Source organism: Cuculus canorus, chromosome 3, assembly GCF_017976375.1.
Source record: "Cuculus canorus isolate bCucCan1 chromosome 3, bCucCan1.pri, whole genome shotgun sequence".
Taxonomy (NCBI): Eukaryota; Metazoa; Chordata; class Aves; order Cuculiformes; family Cuculidae; genus Cuculus; species Cuculus canorus.
In genome coordinates, this window is record NC_071403.1 from 35554947 (window position 1) to 35576737 (window position 21791).

Genomic DNA, 21791 nt, shown 5'->3' on the forward strand with positions numbered 1-21791 from the left:
AGCAGGACAGGTGCTTAGCCTGAAAATGGCAAAATAAGCCCGTGTGCTTAAAAACTACATGTGGACATACATGTGTGTATTTACATTCATATACACATGCACATATATATGTATAAACATATATATGCATATATACGCATATATATACATATATATGCATATACATATACTTACACATATATATATACATGAATAGAATTTAGACATAAGGAAGAATTTCTTCACCATGAGATTGGTGAGGCCCTGGCACAGGTTGCCCAGGGAAGCTGTGGATGCCCCATCCCTGGAGGTGTTCAAGGCCAGGTTGGATGAGACTTTGAGCAACCTAGTCTAGTGGGAGATGTCCCTGGCCACGGCAGGGGGAGTGGAATTACCTGATCTTTAAGGTTCCTTCCAACACAAGCTATCCTATGATTCTATGATTGTCTCTGTATATATGTATGTACATATATGTATATATGCATATATAGGTATATACGTGTATATGTACATATATATATGTATATACGTATATTGTATATATACATATATATGTATATGTATATATACATGTATATACATGTATAAATACATACACATGCATATACACATATATGAACATATACATATATGTACATATACACATATATGAACATATACATATATGTACATATACACATATGTATATGTATGTACTTCTATATCTACATACATATGAGCACATATATATGCATACATATATATATGTATACACGTGTATATATATATGTAGACATTTATGTATATACATATATATACAGATATGTCTTTGCATATGTATATATACATGTATATGCATATATACACGTGTATACATATATATACACATATATATATTCCTATGTGAGGTGTGCCAGCTGCTGGGGCTGCGGGTTTGGCTGCTCTCCCGGTGCGGGCGCGGGGCAGCCCCTGAAGCCGGGGCCCCTCATCCCCCCCCGAGCAGCGGTGGGGGGCGAAGCATCGCCCCGGGAGCGGAGGGGAGGGCCGGGGAGGGGGCGGTGTGTCCGACCCAACCCCTCGGTGCACGTTGGGAGGAGGAGATACCCCGCTCCGCAGCCCAATGGGAGCAGTGGCGCTTCCCTTTCTCCCGTTTCCTCTCTCCACCCCCAGCTCCGCGCCGGGGAGGCGGCAGCGCTGCAGCCCCGCGCGGCTCCTTCTCCGCCTCCGCACGGACACCTGCGGGGGGAGGGATGCCGGGCAGCCGCCTCCCCCGTCGGCGGGAGCGCGGGCCGGGCTGCGAGCCGCCCCGCCGAGGAGGAGAAGAGGAGGAGGAAGGAGCGGGAAGGACGCGGAGAAGTTGTGGCTCGCCCGCCCCGCCGAGGGCTGCCGCCATGGGCTCAGGGGGGGCTCCGGCTGCCCCCTCGCTGCTGCTCTCGCTGCTGCTCGGAGCCTCGGCCCCGCTCTGGCTGCGGGCGGAGACGCTGGGTGAGTGCGGGGGTGCCGGCGGGGTCCCTGCTGCCCTCTGCCCCAGCCGCTCGCGGGGCTGCAGCGGGCTGACCTGCTAAATCCTCGGGTTTATCCGCGTGTCTGAGTAGCTGCGAGATTAAAGCGGTAACCGGTAAGCGTGTACTACGGCTTCCTTCACCTTTCGTGAATTAGGACTTTTTTTTTTTTTTTTAAGTCAAATAACCGGAGAAAAGTCTCCGGCGAGTTGTGGGCAGGGGCCGGGGAGCGGCTCCCGCTGCCCCTCCGCTGTCCCGCGGCTGGATGCGGGCGGCGCTGCCCTCCCGCTGCCTCCCGGGGAAACGCCACTGCCCTTCATCGCGCCGGGACGAAGTTTTATAGGACTCTCAAAGGGGATCTTGGGAGCCCTTTCGTGATACTGCAGTTTGATACATTGAAATTACTCCTTTCGCTCCCGTGTTTCTGCGCGGCTCATGGCTGAGATGCCTTTGGAAATCGCAGGTACGGCTGAATTCTCCTTCCAAGGGGCTGCAGCCTTATGGCCGTGGCATTGCGTGGCTGATGCATCCATCTTAGCAGAGTTCGCTGACAGCTACTGCTAAAATAGTTAACACTGGAAATTAAGCACCATAATGAGCTTGACAATGCATAAGGTAATAGTCCCCCTATTTCTATTCCAACTTGTCTGTGAAATCCAGAACCAGTGCTGTGCACTAGCATCGCATCCAGGCAGTGGGACAAAGAACATTGTTTGGCTGATTTTATACCTGTTTTTTCCATAGTTTCCTATCACCAGAGAGTCCCAATATGGATCTCTGCAAAAGGGAAAATTTGGTATAAATTGTGTTGCTATTCCATTTGTCTGCTTCATGTGCTAATCTTTTTCCCCTTGAAACTTTGCTATTCCGTTCTCAATACGTTTCCCCATTTTTAGACTCTGTGATATACTCCAAAAAGCACTTGTGCAGGAAAAAAATTCCCACAGTCCTTTCTTTCCGTCAGCATTTTCCATCTTTCACCGATGTTTGTCTTGCACATAATGACATCAAGGAGAAAGCCATTTGGAAAGTCATTTAGAAATATTTGTGTTTGCTGGGATTTCTGGGCGTTTAGTGCGTGAGGTGACACTGAGCAGTAAGTATGAAGCCTATACCTTTTCTGTATTCCAAAATTAATTGTTAAAGGCACTTATGTCATATTTAAGTTCAAAATGCCTCTACCATCAAACCAGCAACAGGGAAGCACAAGAATATTTTACCTGGTTCTCTTTGGACCAAGCTCAAATTTACAAGATAGCCTTTCCACTGTCTAGAAAGCAGAGGAGATTTTGACCGTCTTTCTCCTCAGGGGGCAGATATTCTATTTGTTTGTTTATTGTTACTACCCTATAAACTAGGGGCTAAATATTCTAAAATCACACCAGTGGAGAAAGGAGATAAGTGGATATGAACTTCCTGTTACACAAGCTTCTTGACTTGGTTTAAATGTTGTAAGGGAGCATGAGAAGTGCCAGGGTGAATCTGGCTCGAGTTTCAACTAATCCTGCATCTTGCCTCCACCAGTGTCTCCCACCAGCTGGTTCAAAGAAAGATGTGCTGGTTTAAATATATTGATTTAAAAATACTACTTTATTTTTTAAAATGAGTACATTTTTCTGGCTTCTCATGAGCTGGCTGCGCAACCTGCTTTTTTAACGAGCAGTTCACCTTCCTCTTCAGTTTTTCCGGGGAATGCTGCAGTACAAGGATGAAGCTGCTGTTATAGCTTCTGTTCTCTTAAGTTTTAAATTAATGAAAGGCCTCTTTTCCACTGTGTCTTGATTACTTCATAGTGTGGCTCATATCCAAGTATGACTGTGAGGAGCCCAGGTGTCACTTCTTTTTCTCCTCTTGAGAACACATTAAATGTGTGTGTGTGTGAGGACATCTATGGAACTTGGAATTTTGTCATTCATCGAATAATGATAGGAATGACTGAGCGTCCAGGGAACTGTTTCTAATTAAAACATATTTATCAGCTTAGTAGGTCTCACGTAGGGATAAATATCATATCTATGACTGTGTATGAGTAATAAATAGCTTTGAGATTTATAATAAAAAAATATTCTTTATTCTGCTGTACATTGATCTTTACTTCTCTTGCAGTTTCAGTTGCCGGTTCTTTGCTGACAACTATAAAATACACCTTGTTCCCTGCCTGCCAATCTCAAACATCTGTGCCTGACCTGCTATCTCTTCTCAAAATCTGCTTCCAGCAGTTCGAATCCAAGACAGTAGGAAGGCAAATCTGAACACATTATCTTTGCCTTTCACCATTCTCTGGTCTTCCCTCTGGTCTCTTTGAGCAACACCTTGAACCAGGCAATTGTGGGCAGCCAATACCTAGGACGGGGTTGAATTTAAGTCTTTCTTCTCAGAGTTTTGAACATTTCCTCTATTACATTTCTGGCCCACTAGGACTTAAAACTGACTTGAGGGTTCATTGGTTGTAGGAAGGCATAAGAACGGAGAATTTATTCTGTTAAGAACAAGATTTAAGCTACTGTTCTTGCTGTCACTCATTTATTTTCACTTCAAATAAAGCACAGCGATGAAACTACTTCACGTGGACTTTGCAGACCAGTGTCTGAATGTGAACCTTTCTCTCAGTATTCCTGGGGTTGTTGACAGTCATACCCAATGCCCCGTTGGAAGAATTAATGGGCAGTAGACTTCTAAACATTTTGAGGCGAGGCTGTTATTTGATGTGCCAATAGTATATGCAGTAATTATGAGAGATTATGCCTGTTCTCCAGGGCTTTACAAAACTCATATGGAAGAATATTGGTGTGACCATGCTAATCCACTTTGCATGCCCATTTCCAGTGCTTTGAAATGCAGGTAGAGATTAATCTTTGTTGTACCCACCCCTCTCCAGTTGCTGAATATAAGTGATTGGTAAATTTTCAGTTTGTTTGCATTTTGTCCTTATGTCTGCTTCCTTCCTTGGCTCCCTCTGTCTTGCCTTGTGAATGCTGACTAGAATTGCTAAAGAGGGAGGCAAGAGTTTTCCGATTGTAGTTCACAAGCAGTGTGCATACCCACCACGTGAAAACTGCAGTGTTTTCAGTCACACAGACTTTGCTATAAATAGCTCTAAGCCCTTTATATGTGCTTCTCTTCAGGTTACCAGGGGACGTATTTAAAACAAAATCAGAAACGGGGAGGCTGCTGGGAGCCTCACTGACTAAGGAGGGAGAAAAACATGCCTTGTGAGAGTTGTTACCAGCTCATAACCATAACATGCATGGCTGTTGAATTATTTCATGCAAGTTACTTGTTGATTTTCATATGTAAAACCATATTCATTTATATTTATCAAAACTGTGTCAACTTTAGCCCACTGGAGCCACATATGTAGCAGAGTGGAAAAAAAATGGAAAAGCACTGACTTTGAGGATGCTTACACTACCATAGAGGGATCTATCAAAACCATTTTTGGTACCAGAAGTAGCATAGCTTTGAACACCCATCCAAGCTAACACACTATGCCAAGAGTTGTGGTCCTACGTGCTGGTGGACACTGAAGTCCTTAGCATAGACACCGCTGTAGGTTTGGACCTGACTGTATCAGATGCTCTCTTGTGGCGTGTACTCAACACATTGGTTTGCACCATCTGTGAAGAATAAAACAAGCCAGACAAAATCAAAATAAAATCATTCTGACTGGACTTTGTGGAATGGTATTGGATCCCAACCATCTGCAATAAAAAGTGTTAATAGCAGTGCACAAGAATGAGCACGCAACTTCCCTAAAAGGTTTAATTGGCGTTACAGCTGGGAACAGAAAACTTCAAACTGGGACAATCTAACAGTGATGGTTAAATAAAAAATAAAAAAAAAAAAAAAAAAAAAAGATAGCGGTTTGACTAGGTTTAAGAGAATACAGATATCTTAATTTTTGTTTTCAGAATAAATTATGAGCAATCTAATTAAACTGTTTTTTGTCTGTGAAAATTGTGTGAGTACTAAAGCCACATTTTTGAGGCTGGCTGGATGCTTGCACACAGACACTGCCAGTAGTTATGGTTAGGATTGTTGATCCTGTATAATTAGGCCTGGGAGCTGAGAGTGTTAGGAGGAGGAAACACATGGTTTTTCATTCCCTCTCTCCCTGTCTCTTCTTTTGACAGAGGCAGGACCTGCCTCTTGGGAGTTTCCTTCCAAGATGTGAAGCCTTAGTTTGGTAGTGGCGGGACTTTCTCATCCTCTCTGAGCAGGATTTCCAGTCCCAGTGCATCACTACTCATAATTTCAGTTTCCCTGATGGGATGAGATTGCTGCCTTGTGACAGCAGCTGCCTGCATGGCAGCTCTGTGGTGGCCTGCTGCGAGGCAGAGGGAAGGACAAGTGCACCCAGGCTGTGCTTTCTTTACCCATCTCCAAAGAGCTTCATTAAAGGTGTTTTCAAGTGCTATGAAGAGGAACAGGAGAGTAAATGGGGAAGGTAGAGCAGAGCAAGGCTAGAAACACACATCCAGAGCCTCCTACAAGAGCAGGATCTTCATTTTGATCTTTAGTATCACACCTTTAGGCTCAAGCTGCTGCTATAATTACAATAATGTTCACCAGGCATTCAGTAAAATTCTAAAATGTTGTTTCTTCCCTCACCCGCTGTGGAAACCTTGTTTCCATCACAGTTTTAATCTGTGATGTTCAAGTTGCCGGCGCTCCCACTGCGAGTTGTTCAACAGTATTGTATGTCAGTTTAACGCTTTGACATTGAAGTCACATTGATGTCATCTTCCAGATGTTCATGTCTGTTGAGTAAAAATTGTGTATTTGTTTTATTTCAAGTTATGAAAACACATGGGGAATTCTGGATGGAATCCCTCATGCTGTACAAAGGGCCTGTGTGTCCTGTCAGAAATCAAACAAAACTTTTCTTCATGGCATAGTAAGAAGAGACCTCAAAGAATTGGAAATGTAGGTGGGTTTCTTCACCCGTCTGAACAGAATGGCTTTGTTACATTCCTGAGCCTTGTTGTTGCAGCTGCAGTAACTGCATAGAATAGAGACATGTGGCTTTTACCCAAAATTACTTGTCTTTTGCTCTGGTGCTATGCTTTGTTTGTAAAATGAACTCATAACAACAACAACAAAAAAGTCTGTTTTGTCCTCCAGGTATGAAAAAATATACTTTAACCTGTAAAATTAATTCAAGGATTCTGCAGATCCCCTTCCACTTGGAGGCTTTGTCAGCAAGGTCCATGGCTAGCGCCAGAGTTGTTGCCCTCCTGGTTGTCTCAGCTTGCTCCCAAAGCCAGCTGTTTGTCCTATCTTGTTTTTTGTACCAGCACGATACAGGGGAATTGAAGCAATTACTGATGTATTAGTATTTTGTCACAGACAGAAGAGGCATTGTTAAACTTGTGGTCCTTAAAACAGGTACCTGAGAACATACTGACTTTCAGCAAATATTAAGGCTGGTGTTTTGAAAAGAAATCTGCTATTTTTTTAGATTAAATCCAGTCTCTGAGTTCTTTAGGTGGAAATAAAAATAATATTGCATCAAAATAAATTGAGACGTTACACTGAGGTTCTTCTTCTTGAGATGAGCGAAAAACTTCAGACCTTTCTGCTTAGCCCTGTTTCAAAACTTGAGGACTCAATTGTTGGATACTACTGCTAATCAGAAAATCCAGTCAAATAAAATGAAAGGATGGTGTTTTGATATAAGTGGTGTACACAGGGTGGCATAAAACATTCTTTTCTGCACTGTTTTTCACATCCATTTGGAAATACCTTCCATTCAGTCTCATATTAACATGTTACAGAAGATACAGAAATGGTGCCGTGGGTCATGCATAGCACCACAACCAACACTATAGTGCTTAGGTACTAGTGTGGCTGCTTTGCTTTCTTTTGCTTTTTTTCCAATTTCAAATATATTTCACAGCAACTGTATGTAACCACAACGGAATAAAGAGATGACAATATTCCTTAGCTTGCAAAGCCTCTGAGTGTACTGTACTGGTTAATACTTTGAAGAGTGTTAGGCAGGCTGGTCAAGTGAAAATACTGAAAAAAAAAAAAAAAAAGGCGTTTCTTGCTCTTGGGATTCCAGGTCAGATGTCTGATGTGGCTCCTTGACCATATCTTCATCTTAGTTCAGTTTGGTTTTGCTTTGTTTCTACTGAAGTTATAAGGAACCACTTCTTGATAGATTGCAATAACCATGGAGGTAATAGCTAACTTCCTTGAAGTTAGGCTGAGTCAAAAGGCAAAACAAAAAACTGTGTTTTGCTTATAAATGTCAATTACTGTTTCTATCACAAACCAATTAATTTTCTCTTGAGATATTTGTTCATTTATATCTCTGGGATAATAGGAGGTATGCTTAATTTGCTTTGTGGAAAGTGGCATGCTTTCTCTTGTCCTTTCTTACTAACAAATCACATATTCCATGTAGGGATACCGGCAAAAAAGGTAAAGGCATGATTTTTCAATTAAGCCAGGACAGGTTTGATTTCAAAAGGCTGCCCTTAATCATTGATAACTGTCAGTCTTGCCTGACTTGTATTACACTAAGAAGGGACTTACGTACTTAAAAAAGGAGATTGGTGGTTTCATACTATCATGTTCAGCCATTTCTTCTTACCCAAATTAAAGCTGTTTTGAAACCTTGCCTTCCCACCTGCTACTGTAACTGGAACAGCTCTGCTTCAGCCTCTCCTTCCCCTGGTGTCTCTGAATTTCCTGTCCCTGTGGGTTTGTCAGTCCTCAGCACTGCTGTGAATATTCCTATTCCTGTGCAACCCAATATTCAAGTCTGGCCCTGAGCTTGTAGCATATGTTTCCCACACAGTCCAAATTTGGTGCTATATACTGTAAGTTAATCTCCAGTAAAGCACAGCGAAGAGAAAAAACTGGGGAAAAAAACAGATGGAGAAAGTAGAGCAAACAATTTGCATATATATATGTCTCTCAGTTAAGATTAGCATTTCCTACTTTGCCTGAAAAGCCCTTAATAAAAATCCAACTGCATGTTTGCCCCAAGTCAGCAGAATCAGAGCACATGCCCTAATGTCACATCATTCCCTCCACCCAGTGGAAGCCCAGCGTGGGGTAGGAGGGTGCTCCATCTCCTTCTGTGGCTTGCTGTCCCTGCCACATTGCTGGGATGCCGTGTGCAGAGGAACAGGCAAGAACCCCTTGTCCCTTGGGCAATGAACTTCTCAGTGTCTTCCCGGTACCTTTGCTTGTGAGGTGCATAATGTAGATGTGTATATTAAAGTAGGCAGGTATTTGTTAGAAAATAAAAAATCAACTTTCCTTTTACGAAAAGGGGAGCCTATGTTTAAGATATCTCTGAAATTTCCTTAAGTGTAAAACTCTGTTTTCCTTTCTGTTTCCAAAAACACATTGGCTAGTAAAGTGTTGAGGTGGTCAATCACAGCAATGTGTCACATCCATAAATTAAAAGCATTCACAAATATTAATATGCAGTTATGCAGGGAATGAATAAATAAATTATAAATTACAAATCTCTTTTGTTGCAGCAGTTATAAAGGCATAGAACTTTTCTCACACCCACAAACTCAAGAGTGCTGTATTTAGAGTGCTGAAAAGCAAATTCCAGTACAGAAACTTGCTTCTGTGGAGGACTACATTTGGGTATACTCCTCAAGTCCTGGGAGTGGCGACTGAAACATACCCATTTTTGACATTAACTCTGTTACTGTCTGTCTTTCAGAGATTGTGATGGAACTAGATAGCGATACTGAAAAGCACAGGCAAACCTAGTTTACTACTATTTGTGTATGTAATGGAAGCAAAGCAAGAAACCTGTATGACGTTATTTACACTTTTGTGTAAGTCTTGTCCTTTATGTGTGACAGGATCTTGTTCTTTACAGAATACAGCAATTTCTTAATCCAGTGTCCTCATAAATAATTCATAGGAAAGGGACTACCAGGCTGCAGCTGCTGTTCTCTCCTTTTGCCACTGTGATTTCTACAGTAATCTGAATCATCTCATCACTGAGATCTCATGCGTAAATTCAGTCAGGTAGTGTAGGTTTCATCCTGACACAAGTCCTTAAGGTGTATAAGCAGATCAGATGGTTGCTTTCCAGAAAGTTGTTTGATTAAGCAGTAAAAATAATTGAGCCTTTATGAATAAACTGGAAGAGTTTCAGTGTGTGAGTTCACATTTGTGTTACTTTTGGAATCACTTTACTGCTCATTAGGTGTGCAAACCTGAGTGCAGAGCATAACGTTCCCCCTTCAGTAGAATATGGCCTCGTATTGATGGAAGAAGTTGTTTATAAGGATATTTCTGCTTTCTTTTGACATTTTGAAGGCGGCCTACAGGAAAGCTAGGGGGGGTTCTTTGTCAGGGTGTGCAGTGACAGGATGAGAGGTAATGATTTTAGGCTGAAAAAGAGGAGATTAGACTAGATATTACGAAGTAAGGTGGTGAGACACTGGCACAGATTGCCCAGAGAAGTCATGAATGCCTCATCTTTGGAGGCCTTCAAGACCAGGTTGAATGAGGCTTTGAGTAACCTGACATAATGGAAGATGTCCCTGCCCATGGCAGGGGTGTGGAACTGGATTGTTTTTAAGGTCCCTTCCGACCCAAATCATTCTACGATTTTAGCAGCTAAATAAATAAAATTCCAGATCTCACTAGGATTTTGTCTTTGCTAACTCCTGCAAAGGTGAGAGATTTCTGGGGTAGTAAAGGCTGCCCAAATTGATTGTGGTAATCTAGCAAAGTCACTCCCATGTAGGTCAACAAAGCCGTAAAGATTTCTCTGGCCACTGGCATGTGGTTGTGCCTGCAGTTCTTAAAAAACTCCTTAATTCAAGAAAACTGCAGTACAGTTTTGAGCAACTTAGCTAGGCAAGGCACTTGATGTTGATCCAACTGGTTACCAAAATAACTTCTTATGTTTGAAGCAGAGCATCTCCTGAGGCTGGCTGCAGGGGACACCCTGAGGAAAGCCAGCCCCTAGCTGCAGTCCAAATAGCTGAGGGGTGAACACAGCTGGACACTCGATGGGAATTCGTGATTTATGGAACTGCTGTGGAACCAATTTGAGATCATTTGCTGCTTTCTCATTCCTGCTTTAAGAAGGACATTACAGTAAATAATGTCTGCAAAGAGGAGGGAAAAACACAGTGTGGTTTGTTTGACCTCCTTCTGCTTTTGCATCCCTTTGAAGTTAGTAAGTAAATAATTTGGGCAATGAAATCAGCACTCCACAATGTTTCTTTGTTTCTTCTGCTGCTCTACCTTCCCTTCCTGCTGCCAAACCTCCTCCCAGCCACTGCTCGGTTAGCTTGGGCAGCAAAATGGGTGTCCTGAGGAAATGCTGCAGCACAGGAGTTAAAGTGTTTCCTGGGAACCTAATGGAGTCAAACAAATTAAAATGCAATTCAAAGAAAAAAATTACCTATGATTTATTTTTCCTTTTATGGTAGGGCATACCGCAAAGTGGGGAACTTCTTTCCTTGAAAATATATTAATAATAATTTAAGGGCCACAGGAGACTGCAGTCACTGTTTTTCCACATGAATACAGACTTGACTTAATTTTCAGGTGTTTCTTTCATTATTTAAAAATAGTCTTTGCAATATTTGAAAACATTTTTAAGGACATAAACCGGGACTTCAAAAAAAAATGCAGTGGATTTATATACTTCTTTACACGTGGGGCTCAGCCACCTGCTCAGTTGGTGTGACATCTACTCTGAATCTGGTGGTTTGTGAAACCCACTAATGTGTGTTCACTCCACTACCATTCCCCACGGCTCCTGCAGCTGTGGTCCCACCACTGTTCGGGAGATGCATGGAGGACTGGGGCTATTTGTCTGCCCAGTGGTACCTTGGGCCTGCAATGCTGCCTTTCCTTTTTGTAACCTTGTTTAGCCTATTGCCAGGAAAAGCACAGAGGTCTGACATCTTCATGGTTCTCTGGAGAAGGGACCAGTTTAGGTCCTGATGATAGGTCCTGCTGATCTCTCTCTTCCTTTATAATGGTGCAGTAAAGAGTTGATGCTCTTGACCCAGGTCTATTGGCAGACATGTTAGAGATAAAGCACTTAATTCTGTATTTATTTTTATTTTTTTTCCCTAGCACCTCAGGAAACAGGGAAGGTACAAACCTGGTCATGTTTGCAGCATGCACAGTTCTGTTAATGATGAAAGTCAGAGTAACTGTTTGAAAACCCAAGGCGTTGTCAGACCACGCCAGTGGTTTTGGATGGCATCTGGCAAAAAAAATCTCTTGTTTTTTCCTTGGTCTTTTCTCCTATCCCACATGACCAGAGAGGGCAAGGATTTGACTGGGATTTCCTTTTTAGTTACTTCTCTGTTCTTAAGTATAACCCAAATCATGGGTGCAGAATTCCTTGACTCAGTAATTATAGTATATTTTAATAAGCTAGAATTATTACTTCAGGGAAAGCAAAGTGGAAGTCAAGACAAATCTCACTTCTCCTCATGGGGATTCTTGTGAGAGTTTGCAAAGCTGTACCCTCAACTTGGTGGCATTTCCTTTGCTTCGACTGTCCGTTTGCACCTGTGGCTCTTCCAAAAATACTGATTTTTGGCTGCATCCAAAATTCAGGTATAAAAACTCATTTTTCTGCTCTCTTCTCTGAAATGAAGGAGGAGATGGAAGGAAAATGTACAGTCTAGTAGCCTCCTGTGTGCTCTGTGCCCAAGATTTGAGTGAGGTATTGGGAGCACACGTTGTTCCAAGCACCACTCTGAAGGTGGGCATCCAAAGGGATTGTCAAACTGGGAGGGAAGAGGCAGAGAGGGGAATAAAGTTACTTAGGGGGGGTGTCTTCATCCCGGTGGGAAGAGATTGGCAGCCAAGGGGTGGTAGGTTGTGGGACTGTGTAGCCAGAGAGGCTGGGAGAGAAATGCTGATGGCCAGTGTGGCTCATGCAGTGGGGTGAAAGACAGCAGGGAGCCGCTGGCTGTGTGATGAGCACACCTAGGTATAACACATATTTAGCACTGGAGCAGGTCCAAGTCCATTATTAATTGCTTAGTGAGGGTGAATCATAAGGATGAAGAAGGCAGATGTTTGCTGCTGGGATATTGTAGCAATGCTTTTGAAAATGCACTTTGATATGATGTTATGTAGCTGTTTGGTAGTTGACGGTATAAACAGGTTTAGCGAAAGCTGCAACATGTGGAGACTTTTTATAGCAGTTATTTGAAAATCTTACCCTCTTCCCTAACTCAGAGGGTGATCTGCTGAGTGCCTGCATGAAGGTACTGCACAGATCCAGTCATGTGTGTGAGCAAGGGGTGGAAAAGCTTAGGGCGCTCAGCACTGGACTTGGGAAGAGACAGGAGGAAAGAGTCAGACCAGCCAGGTGATTTTGGGTGGCAGGAGGTTATCTCAAGGAACCAGCATTTTTTTTCAGAGATCTCTAACTCTGCAGCTTCTGGGACCACCAGCATTTTGCTAAAGCCACGGTATCTGTCAGGGGTTGTGTCCAGGGCAGCTCACACTGTGGGGCTGGAGCTTCTTCGTGGTCATGGATTTCATCGCTTACATCCTTGCTGGGCAGATGAGATGCTGGATGGGACCCTCCTGCCCATGAGCCAGTGGCGGTGCTCAGACCCAGCCCCCGGTACAGTTGCCTAGAGATACTCCTTCACGTTCTCCTGTGCATGTCCATCACGCGTGTGTCTGAGGATGGGAAATGGTGCTACCTGCCAGCCATGTGGTACCTCCTCTCGCCCTCTCCACTGGGACATGGTGTCCTCTGGAGGGGTCCCAGGTTTGGCTTCACAAGCATGCGCTCTTCTCCGTGAGCACTGTGTGAGAGAGAGAACAAGGTACAAGTGGTGTGCCTGCTGCTGCAGCACTGGAGCCAGTCATGGTTCTCATTTCTTGGGGAGTTATTTCCCTTGTCTGCCACAGAAGACTATTTTTATCTGTGGTAAACAGACTTAATTCCAGCCAGCGGGCGGGCTCCTGTGATCCAGAGACCACGATCTTGATCTTGATTCAAATGCCCATTGGAACTCAGTTTACAAAGCACGTTTGATGTGCTTTTAGTAACTCCTTATACTGAGGAGAGATTTTATTAAATCTAAGTGTGTTTATATTTTCTGGTTGCTGAATACCTAGTGCTCAAATATTTTGCTCTGCTCCCATCCAGTGAGAAGTGATGAAACCTGGATGGCTGAGGCAAGGCTGCCAACTTATTGCCAAATAGGGTGATAGAAAGCAGTTCTTAGAAGTAGTGCTAAATGAAAATTTAATGGTAGCAAGAAGCCCTGAATTGAACTGACTGGTTCAATATACTTATTCCCATCCTGAAGAGCTGTGCTTATGGAAAAGAGTGTGAGCTCAGGTACATAGTTTTCATAAGGACAAGCAGTTGTGTTTTAAGTTCAGTGTATTGGAGATCTGGCCAATGCATTTCTACTGAAAAACTAAATTTCCTGTGGAAAATAATGGGAAGGACAAAGCTAATAGTAGTATTGTTCACATTTTCCATCTGAAAATGTGAACGGAGATACATTTTGAATTCCTCATAATTTTCCTCAATTTCTGAGACCTTGGTATGTATGTAGTGAGGTCATACTTACAAGTTTTTTACTACATTTAGTCATTAACTCTGTCTTTGAATGAATTATCAGGTCCTAAGTTTGCTCTACTTTCCCACTATACTTTCATTTCAGCAAGTTTCAGTGCAAGATTTTTCTTTTCTCTGGTAATCTTGCTGAGAAACTCAACACTTAGAGCTGCAGTCAGGCTTCTCTGTAGGAAGCAATAGTTACTAGGATTTGGTCTGACTTTTTGCATATTGCTTCAATTCTTGTGGTGAACAAGTTTTTGTCATGACCTTTTCCTTAGAGGCAGAACAGAGGCAACGAGGCATGTTAAAGGTGCAGGATGATGCTGCGCTTGCCTCTGAACCAGCTGGAGTGTTTGAATGACCATGCTCCACTAGTGAAAAGTTGGAAAACTGTATTTATGCTTCCTTATCTCAAAAGATGTTCTGGTGCTAATATGTTTCAACACTTACTCAAAGGCAGATTTTAAAAAAGGAGTTTCCCTGGAAACAAGACCTCATATAACCTTGACAGAGAAGGATGGCAGGCTGAGGTCTCTGGTGCATAGTTTTGCCTTTACACTTTCTGCAGAAATATAATGCTCTCTGACCTGAAGAGTTATCAGGGTCTTACCGTGATAGTAAAGTCTTTTCAGCTTTTTGAGGAGAATTTTGTACCACAAAGGATCCTTGGATTTGTACCTAGGTTACACGGGCCAGAATATAGCCCAGCAAAATGAAGAGTATGTGAACACTAAACTTTTCATTTTGAGTTAAACCCCATGACATTTTGTTGTGGTTTTGTAACTTTTCCCTTTGTTTTCCCTTTTCTTTCCCAGCAAGGTTAAGTTGAAAACCATGCTCCAGATTGTAGTTACCTTTTTTCCATCAGCCCAGCTGAAGTAATTGCTTACAGTTAGAAACATGCAGTTTCAATTAAAGGCCACGAACAGTTCTTTTTCACTACACAGCAGCTGGCTACACAGGCAGCAAGGTTGTCCTGTGTCTTGTTGGAAGCGATCTCATTTTACACTGCCTGGACCTCTGTGGACCCCTCTCCAGGTTCAGAAAATTGATAGTTCACATGCTGAATTGCTCCTTATGTTTTTACTCCTGCTGCAGAAAGTTTCTATTAAAGCTGATTTGCTCAAGAGGCCGGTTTGCCTTTCATCTTGAGTATATTCATATGTGTGCATTCTAATAGATCTTGGAAAACAAACTTGAACAATAGATGTTTTTTAAAGAATGTGAACAAGGAGATGTGAAGAAACATGTTTAGTATGTTTTATGGTGATATAATTTTGGATCTGTCTCTTATCCAGCAAGGTTCCAAGCATGAACCTGTGACAAAATTAAACAGCAGGCAACAAAGTTGGTAATAATGATAAAGCTTCAAAATAAATGCTGCTTCTTGTGAAAAAGTGGTTGAGTGAGTTGGATGAAATGACAGTGTAATTATGTAGCAGTGAGTCAACATTTGAGATCTTGGAGCTAATCTTTGCATAGCATGCCACTTTCCCCAAACCCCCGATATGGCACATTTCTTTATCAACACTTCTTTTCTAGTTGTATGTCTTTAAATAATCTTATCAAATCTTAAATTCATTCCTCCTAGTGATTGTGGAAGGAAATTCAGAAAGTAATTAAAATGAACAGACCAAAACAGTTTCACCAAAATATGCCCAAAAGTAAAATTTTGGGTAGTTAATGTGAACACCGTGAATTCCCAGCTCTGCATGATTTTATGAACACTTCTACGACTAACTTCAATTTCGCGGTGATAAAGTATAACAGTATACAAGATCCCTATGTAAAGAATGCCTGTGCCCTAACTGACCTAAAACTGGGGACTGCCTATTATATGCATGTACACATGGCACTGCTTCCACTATTGCAATAGTTTCCATTCTTTGGAAGATTCAGCAGAATGAAATGGCTTAAGCTTTAATATTCACATTTTAGTTTAGTAGTACACTTTTAAATAGTTCACTAAAAATTACCCCCTTTAGTAGTCAAGGTCTCTTATCTGATACCTTCTTCCTCCCCCTCCATGCTTCCTGTTTTCCATGTCAGTGTCCCCTCCTCCCCGTATTTCCATACGCCTTTTCCTGTCGTCATATATTCTGCTGCAGCTGCTCCTCAGATGCCTCTCTGTGAAGGAATAGCTCCGCAGTTGAGCTGGCTCCTGCACAGCACCACAAAAAACCCACTCTGTGGGTTGAGCAGGGAGGCAGCATCTCTCCAGGCATGCTAACGTGAAGAAGCCTGCACACCACTAATGGTGTGCATCCCACCCGTGAAGCCCCTCTTGTGTCTTTGCCTTGTCCCCTGTGCTTTTTGTATTGTGCAAATGATACAAGAGAACCAACAGGAAATAAAATGAGTTAGGTCCATGATAGTAAGTAGTTAAGTCACGTCTGTTCTTTCATGTTTGACTCAGTCACCCTCTCTCTAATGGATTTTTCTATGGAAATAAAATGCTGACTGATAACTGGGGGGAACCTATTTAAAGAAGGATCCTGTATTTTACATGTGGAATTGCATCTCCAGGGTTTCTGTAAAACAGAAAGCCAGTCTGTTTGTACAGGACCATCAAATACATCTTGCTTAGCTCACGAGTGCTTCCAACACCCGTTTCTACTGCTGTACAAGAGAAATGCAACTGGATTTCTTTTAGTTACCTGTGTTCCAATAACAGCATAACTGAGGTGGAGCATTACAAAATACTTTTTTAAAAGGTGGGAGTGCACACGAGGCATGAGTATGTGGCCAGTATTTTCTTACATATTTTTCATTGAATGATATATTTTGTTTCTCTTCCTTGTTTATGCTCCTGCTGCAGGAGATGGATGTGGGCACATGGTGATGTACCAAGACAGCGGGACTCTGGCATCCAAGAATTATCCTGGGACATACCCAAACTTCACACTTTGTGAAAAGAAAATCCAAGTGCCTCAGGGAAAACGCTTGATCTTAAAAATTGGAGACCTGGATATTGAATCACAGAAATGCGAATCCAGCTACCTTACCATCCACAGCTCTTCAACAGTACATGGTATGTAAAAGATAAGGTAAATGGTCAAGGCCTGCACTGGTAAAAGTGCGAGTGAAAGCCAGCTCAGCAGAATGCGAGAAATGTTAGCCTGTGTCCGTTCCTCCTCCTTTTCATATTCAAGTGTGTCATTCTCAGCAGGGGAGGCCAATGGCCCTCAGACCATGTGTTGTTCTGCCAAGGCTGGGTGTGCTGCTGTGCTGCACTGCAGAGGGGCTGCTGAGCCCTCGGGGTCTTGTGCCCAGCTCTGGCACATCCGCCTTGAGGGTTCTGCCCTCAGACTTGTGGAGCTGTATCATTTCAGCTTTTGTACAGCAAGTACATGGACCTATTCAGCCCTGAAACCTTCTTGGGTAGCGAAAGAGATAGCTCATGAACTAGGCAGAGACAAGATGAAAAAATGGAGTCAATGATCATGTATACATCTATTTTGTAGGCAGTTCAGGGTTTAGAGAGAAGATAACCTTTATTATTGCTAGGTATTAGTCACTTATAACCTTTGCTAATATACAGGCTTTAATATTTGCAGATATTAAATGCATACAGCCAGTCTGCACTCCTGTAAGAGATTTGCACAGAAAGAGAAGTGAGTGATATGCTATAGCTGTGCACTTAAAACAATCATAAAGACAATAGTATCCTCCCCAGGAAGAACCTGAGGCCTTGCTAGAGGAGCCAAACTGTTTTTCAAGTCAGTACACCCTTTTTTTGAATTTAAATTCCAATTTAAATTCAGGGCTGCAAGTTCTACAATGTAGGAGTAAACTCATGAACTGACAGTTCACAAAACTGCCGAGAGTGGGTTGTAGCCTACCAGTCAGCTGAGGCTGAATATGCTGCGCTGGACTTAACAAGCAGAATGGCTTCAGTGGGAAAAGTTGATGAAGAGATGAGCTACACAGAGCCTGTGCAGGTTTTCCAGGTCAGCAGCCTCATTGCTTGGCTTAGTGAAGTGTGCAGTTTTCCTAAGCTGAGAACTTGTAAGATTCCTTAGTAGTAAGGAGGGATGCTTGTCTTTCATTCATGAGTGGGATAGGCCAATCACTCACCTACTAAGACAAGATCAAGCGAGACATTTAAGCCCTGCTTGCAACCAAAGGTAAAAGTAATTATTGTTCTCGTGGGGAGATATTAAATTTTGAAATGGTGGCCAGTAACATGTTGGTATCCTTGAGTAGAGCTTGATTTGAGGCATAAGTAACATTTCTCAAAGTGTGTGCTAGGATTTTTTTATGTTGTTTACCTCATTTCTGAACTGTAAGCAGTGTAATTGTACTTGACAGTAAGAGATAGGTGTTTAATATTGCATTATCATACCTGATCTAGTGGAATGTGTCCCTGCCCATCACAGGGGGGTTGTAACTAGGTGTTCTTTAAGGTTCCTTCCAACCCAAACCATTCTATAATTCTATGGTTCTATGATTTTTGAATAATTTTTATTGATGCTATCTTGACATTACTAATCAAAGGCTTTTCTAGGAAACAAGCATAAATCAATATACTGTTTTCCGAAGTGAAAAATGAAGCTTGGATGTTGATTGAAATTCTGGCTCCTTATGCATCAGCCTGAAGACATCTTCACATAGTTCAGTCCTGGCCTTAATCAGCCTACAACACAGAATACCTGCATATTACGCAATCAGCTCCATATAATGAATATTTTCAAGTGTTCCCACACACATTTTCAGACCTGATTAGTAGTGTCTGATGCATGTGGACTATAATTTGCATTCTCAGTAACAAACTGCATAAGTAGCAGATTATGCTCATATCTGATTAAACAAGTTTATAGCTTAGGCATACATACCATCTGTGATGGGTTTTGTGGTCTGCAGCTCACTGTAGACTTTCCCACTAATGCACCTACAGAGTCTCTGCTCTACTAGAACTTCTCCAAGCCAATTGTTTCCATAGTTTTGCTGTAGGTCTGGGGTTTAATATGCATTTAGGTAAGCAAAAGAAGCTTTGTGAGTGGGCACTGCTAAGTCCATTCAGTCTGTTAAACATTCTTTTAAGTAGTTGTTTTTGATTTAAAAAGGAAAACTTAAAAAGCTAAGTATGAAAGCTGGAAGTGTGAAAATTACTCATGCTTCAAATTAGCCAAGCAAACTTTGCTCTTTATTTAAGAGGTTTGCAATTAAAAGACAATACGTTCCAAAAGGAAATATGTTTTAAATTCCATGCTGATCTCTTTGACTGTACAAAGAGAAACCGAATGAATGTCAGTATGTGTATAAACATCTATCCTGGAGTGTGTCTGAAGCTTAGAAAATTGGTCAGAGCAAAACCTAGATTACGTGTGTAAATATAAAAGTGGTGTAAACAAGTCTTCAGATGACAAAATATTGTTCTCCTTTCAGATTTCTCCCACGTGTCTTTCCTTATAACTGTGATTCATTTGTCATTATAATCTTTTGCTGGGATTCATGCAATACAGCAAGGAGTAACTCAATGTTTGGGTGTTTATGTTCCATGCAGTAAAGGGGAGCTATTATATACAAATATATGGATTAATTTGATTTATGTTAGCCATAACACTGATTTCTTCACATTCATAAATTGATGACAACAGATTAAACCACTTACATGCAAGTTTTATTTAAGTTTAGGACATTTTGTGGACTGATACAGGAATATTAAGAATCCAAGTTCTTCCTAGAAAAGCATGCAGTGTTCTTGCCTGTGGTGATCTACAGAAGATTCTCTGCTCGAATGGGACACAAACATTGACACTACAGTTCTTCTCACTTTTGATACTTCTCAGCTTTGATGAACCCATGAATGCAGTCATTGCATTTAGATTTCTCCAGTATTGCCGTCAAAAGCTGGGCATTAAATAATGTTAATGAAGCTCTAAAACTGGAGACATATAGGCCGAATGCTTTATCTCTGGGTTACTACTCTGCACATTATCTTCTTCAGTGTTCACTGGAGAAATGGTGCTGTAGCAAGCCTTTTCCTTCAAACTTTTTGCTTTGTATCCAGACTTAGCTGTGAAAATAATCATCAGTCAGCAAATGTATTCTAACACCCGTTTTGGTGAAACTGAGTCAGCTTTGGTGAAACTGAGTCAGCTTTGTCTGACAAATCTTTAAATACTAACACAGCTTTTCACATATTGTCTCTAGGAGAAATAAACAGATAATAATGTTTTATTTCAAAGTAGTAGTTTTGCACTGGATGAAAATATGGAGGTTTTTTGGTCCCATAAAAGGAATTTAGAATAAAAATGAATCTGAAGCACGATCTCAACAGTGAAGACAAGGTGCAACCTTTACTCTAATGCTTTTCTTCTCTAGTTAATTGCATTATCTGAGCATATTAAAAATACTGAGCTCTGAATAACAGCTTCTGATTTTTAAATTAGTTAAAGGGATATGTGAAAACGAGATTAACCATGTGGTCTCTGTAGTTCTCAAGAACACATCTTGCACTGCTTATGAAGCTGTAACGGTAAGTGTTTTAAAAGTTCAACAGGAACGACTTTTAGTCAGTTTCTTTTCATGTCTTTATCAGATTTCTGTATCTCTTTTCACCCTTTTTTCTTGCTTTTTTTCCTTCTCTTTCCCCAACTAATGGCTTAGTATTTTTTCCCTTAATTTTGTGAGATAATCATCAGTCTTGACTGGAGAGATAGATTAAAGAAGAGATAAGTGCCTACTTCTCCATTCACTTGCAGTCAGTAGGAGGTTGATTTGTTCCTCTGGGGTGGATGTCAGATCTGCCGAATGACTAGTGATAATTTGGAGAGTTAGTGCAGTTAACTTGTTCTTGCATAATTTACAGCCAGTAACTAGCACGGAGCAGGTAGAGAAATTACTGAAAATGCTTTCTCCTCCCCACACCCAGTCACTAAGGATTGTTAGACAAATTGAACATTTAAAGATGTGTGTCTGATGGCTGCTGAGAGTGAGCATGCAAATGTGTGTGTGTGCAGTTGTGCAGAACCAAGCACCTTTGGATGCCTCCTACCAGTCATTATGTCTTGAGGGGATTCATCAAACCAGGCTTTCCTTATTGTGTATTGTGATAAATATCTTGCTTGAATAAAGGGTGTGTCCAGGTTTCTTTTTCACCCCTCAAAGGAAACTTGTTATTACAGTATTGTTTCTGGTGTTTCAGGAAATCTAGTGAAATGCCCAGACAAGTTCTTGCTGAAGATCAAGTCAAGCAGTCGCTTAACAGTCAGAATTCTTTTAACAGTTGGGTTTCGCCTGAGTGGTTGCAGTATCCCGAGGTTTCAGCTTTAGAAAGATTTATGCAACAAAGAATGACTGCTTTTCCTGTATCAGATGAAATCTTTTTTTCCTCTCAGCTGCATAAAGTATATCATGTATTTTTCTGTGGTTTTTGTTAAACAGCCGCAATTCTTTTACTAATGATTCCTAACTGTTGCTGTGCTTCTGTCTTTGGGTTTGGCTAAAACCACAGGCATGTTAGAAGGGGGGGAATCTCACCTGAAGTCAAGCAGGCAGGCCAACAATCAGTGCAGGTGGTCCAGAAATGCCTTTTTGAATTGTAATTACTTCTCCAGCCTGACTTTGCTTGGATGCTTTTTTCTTTCTTTTATCACAGTCTTTAGTAACTCTTCGGAAATGCTAACTGAAAGTTATGTTTATTTTTCCTAAAATGGGAAATGTTTACCACTCGGTCTGAGGTCACACTTTGTTGCATGGAGTTAAATGTTGAATAACTGAGCTGTGTCATCCTGACTAACAAATGTGACTATTGTCTCAACCCACAT

General features: G+C 41.6%; 1 protein-coding gene across 2 annotated transcripts in view; it reads left to right on the forward strand.

Moving 5' to 3' along the window:
* Positions 1-1084: 1084 nt before the first annotated feature.
* DCBLD1 (discoidin, CUB and LCCL domain containing 1) overlaps positions 1085-21791 on the forward strand; it is a 63203-nt gene continuing 42496 nt past the window's right edge. The window contains exons 1-2 of one of the 2 annotated variants that reach the window (XM_054061218.1): positions 1085-1443; positions 16838-17050. In XM_054061218.1, the coding sequence (XP_053917193.1) occupies positions 1209-1443; positions 16838-17050 (448 nt within the window). In that variant the 5' untranslated portion in view covers positions 1085-1208. The remainder of the gene's footprint in view (positions 1444-16837; positions 17051-21791) is intronic. The other variant, XM_054061217.1, reaches the window with a different exon arrangement.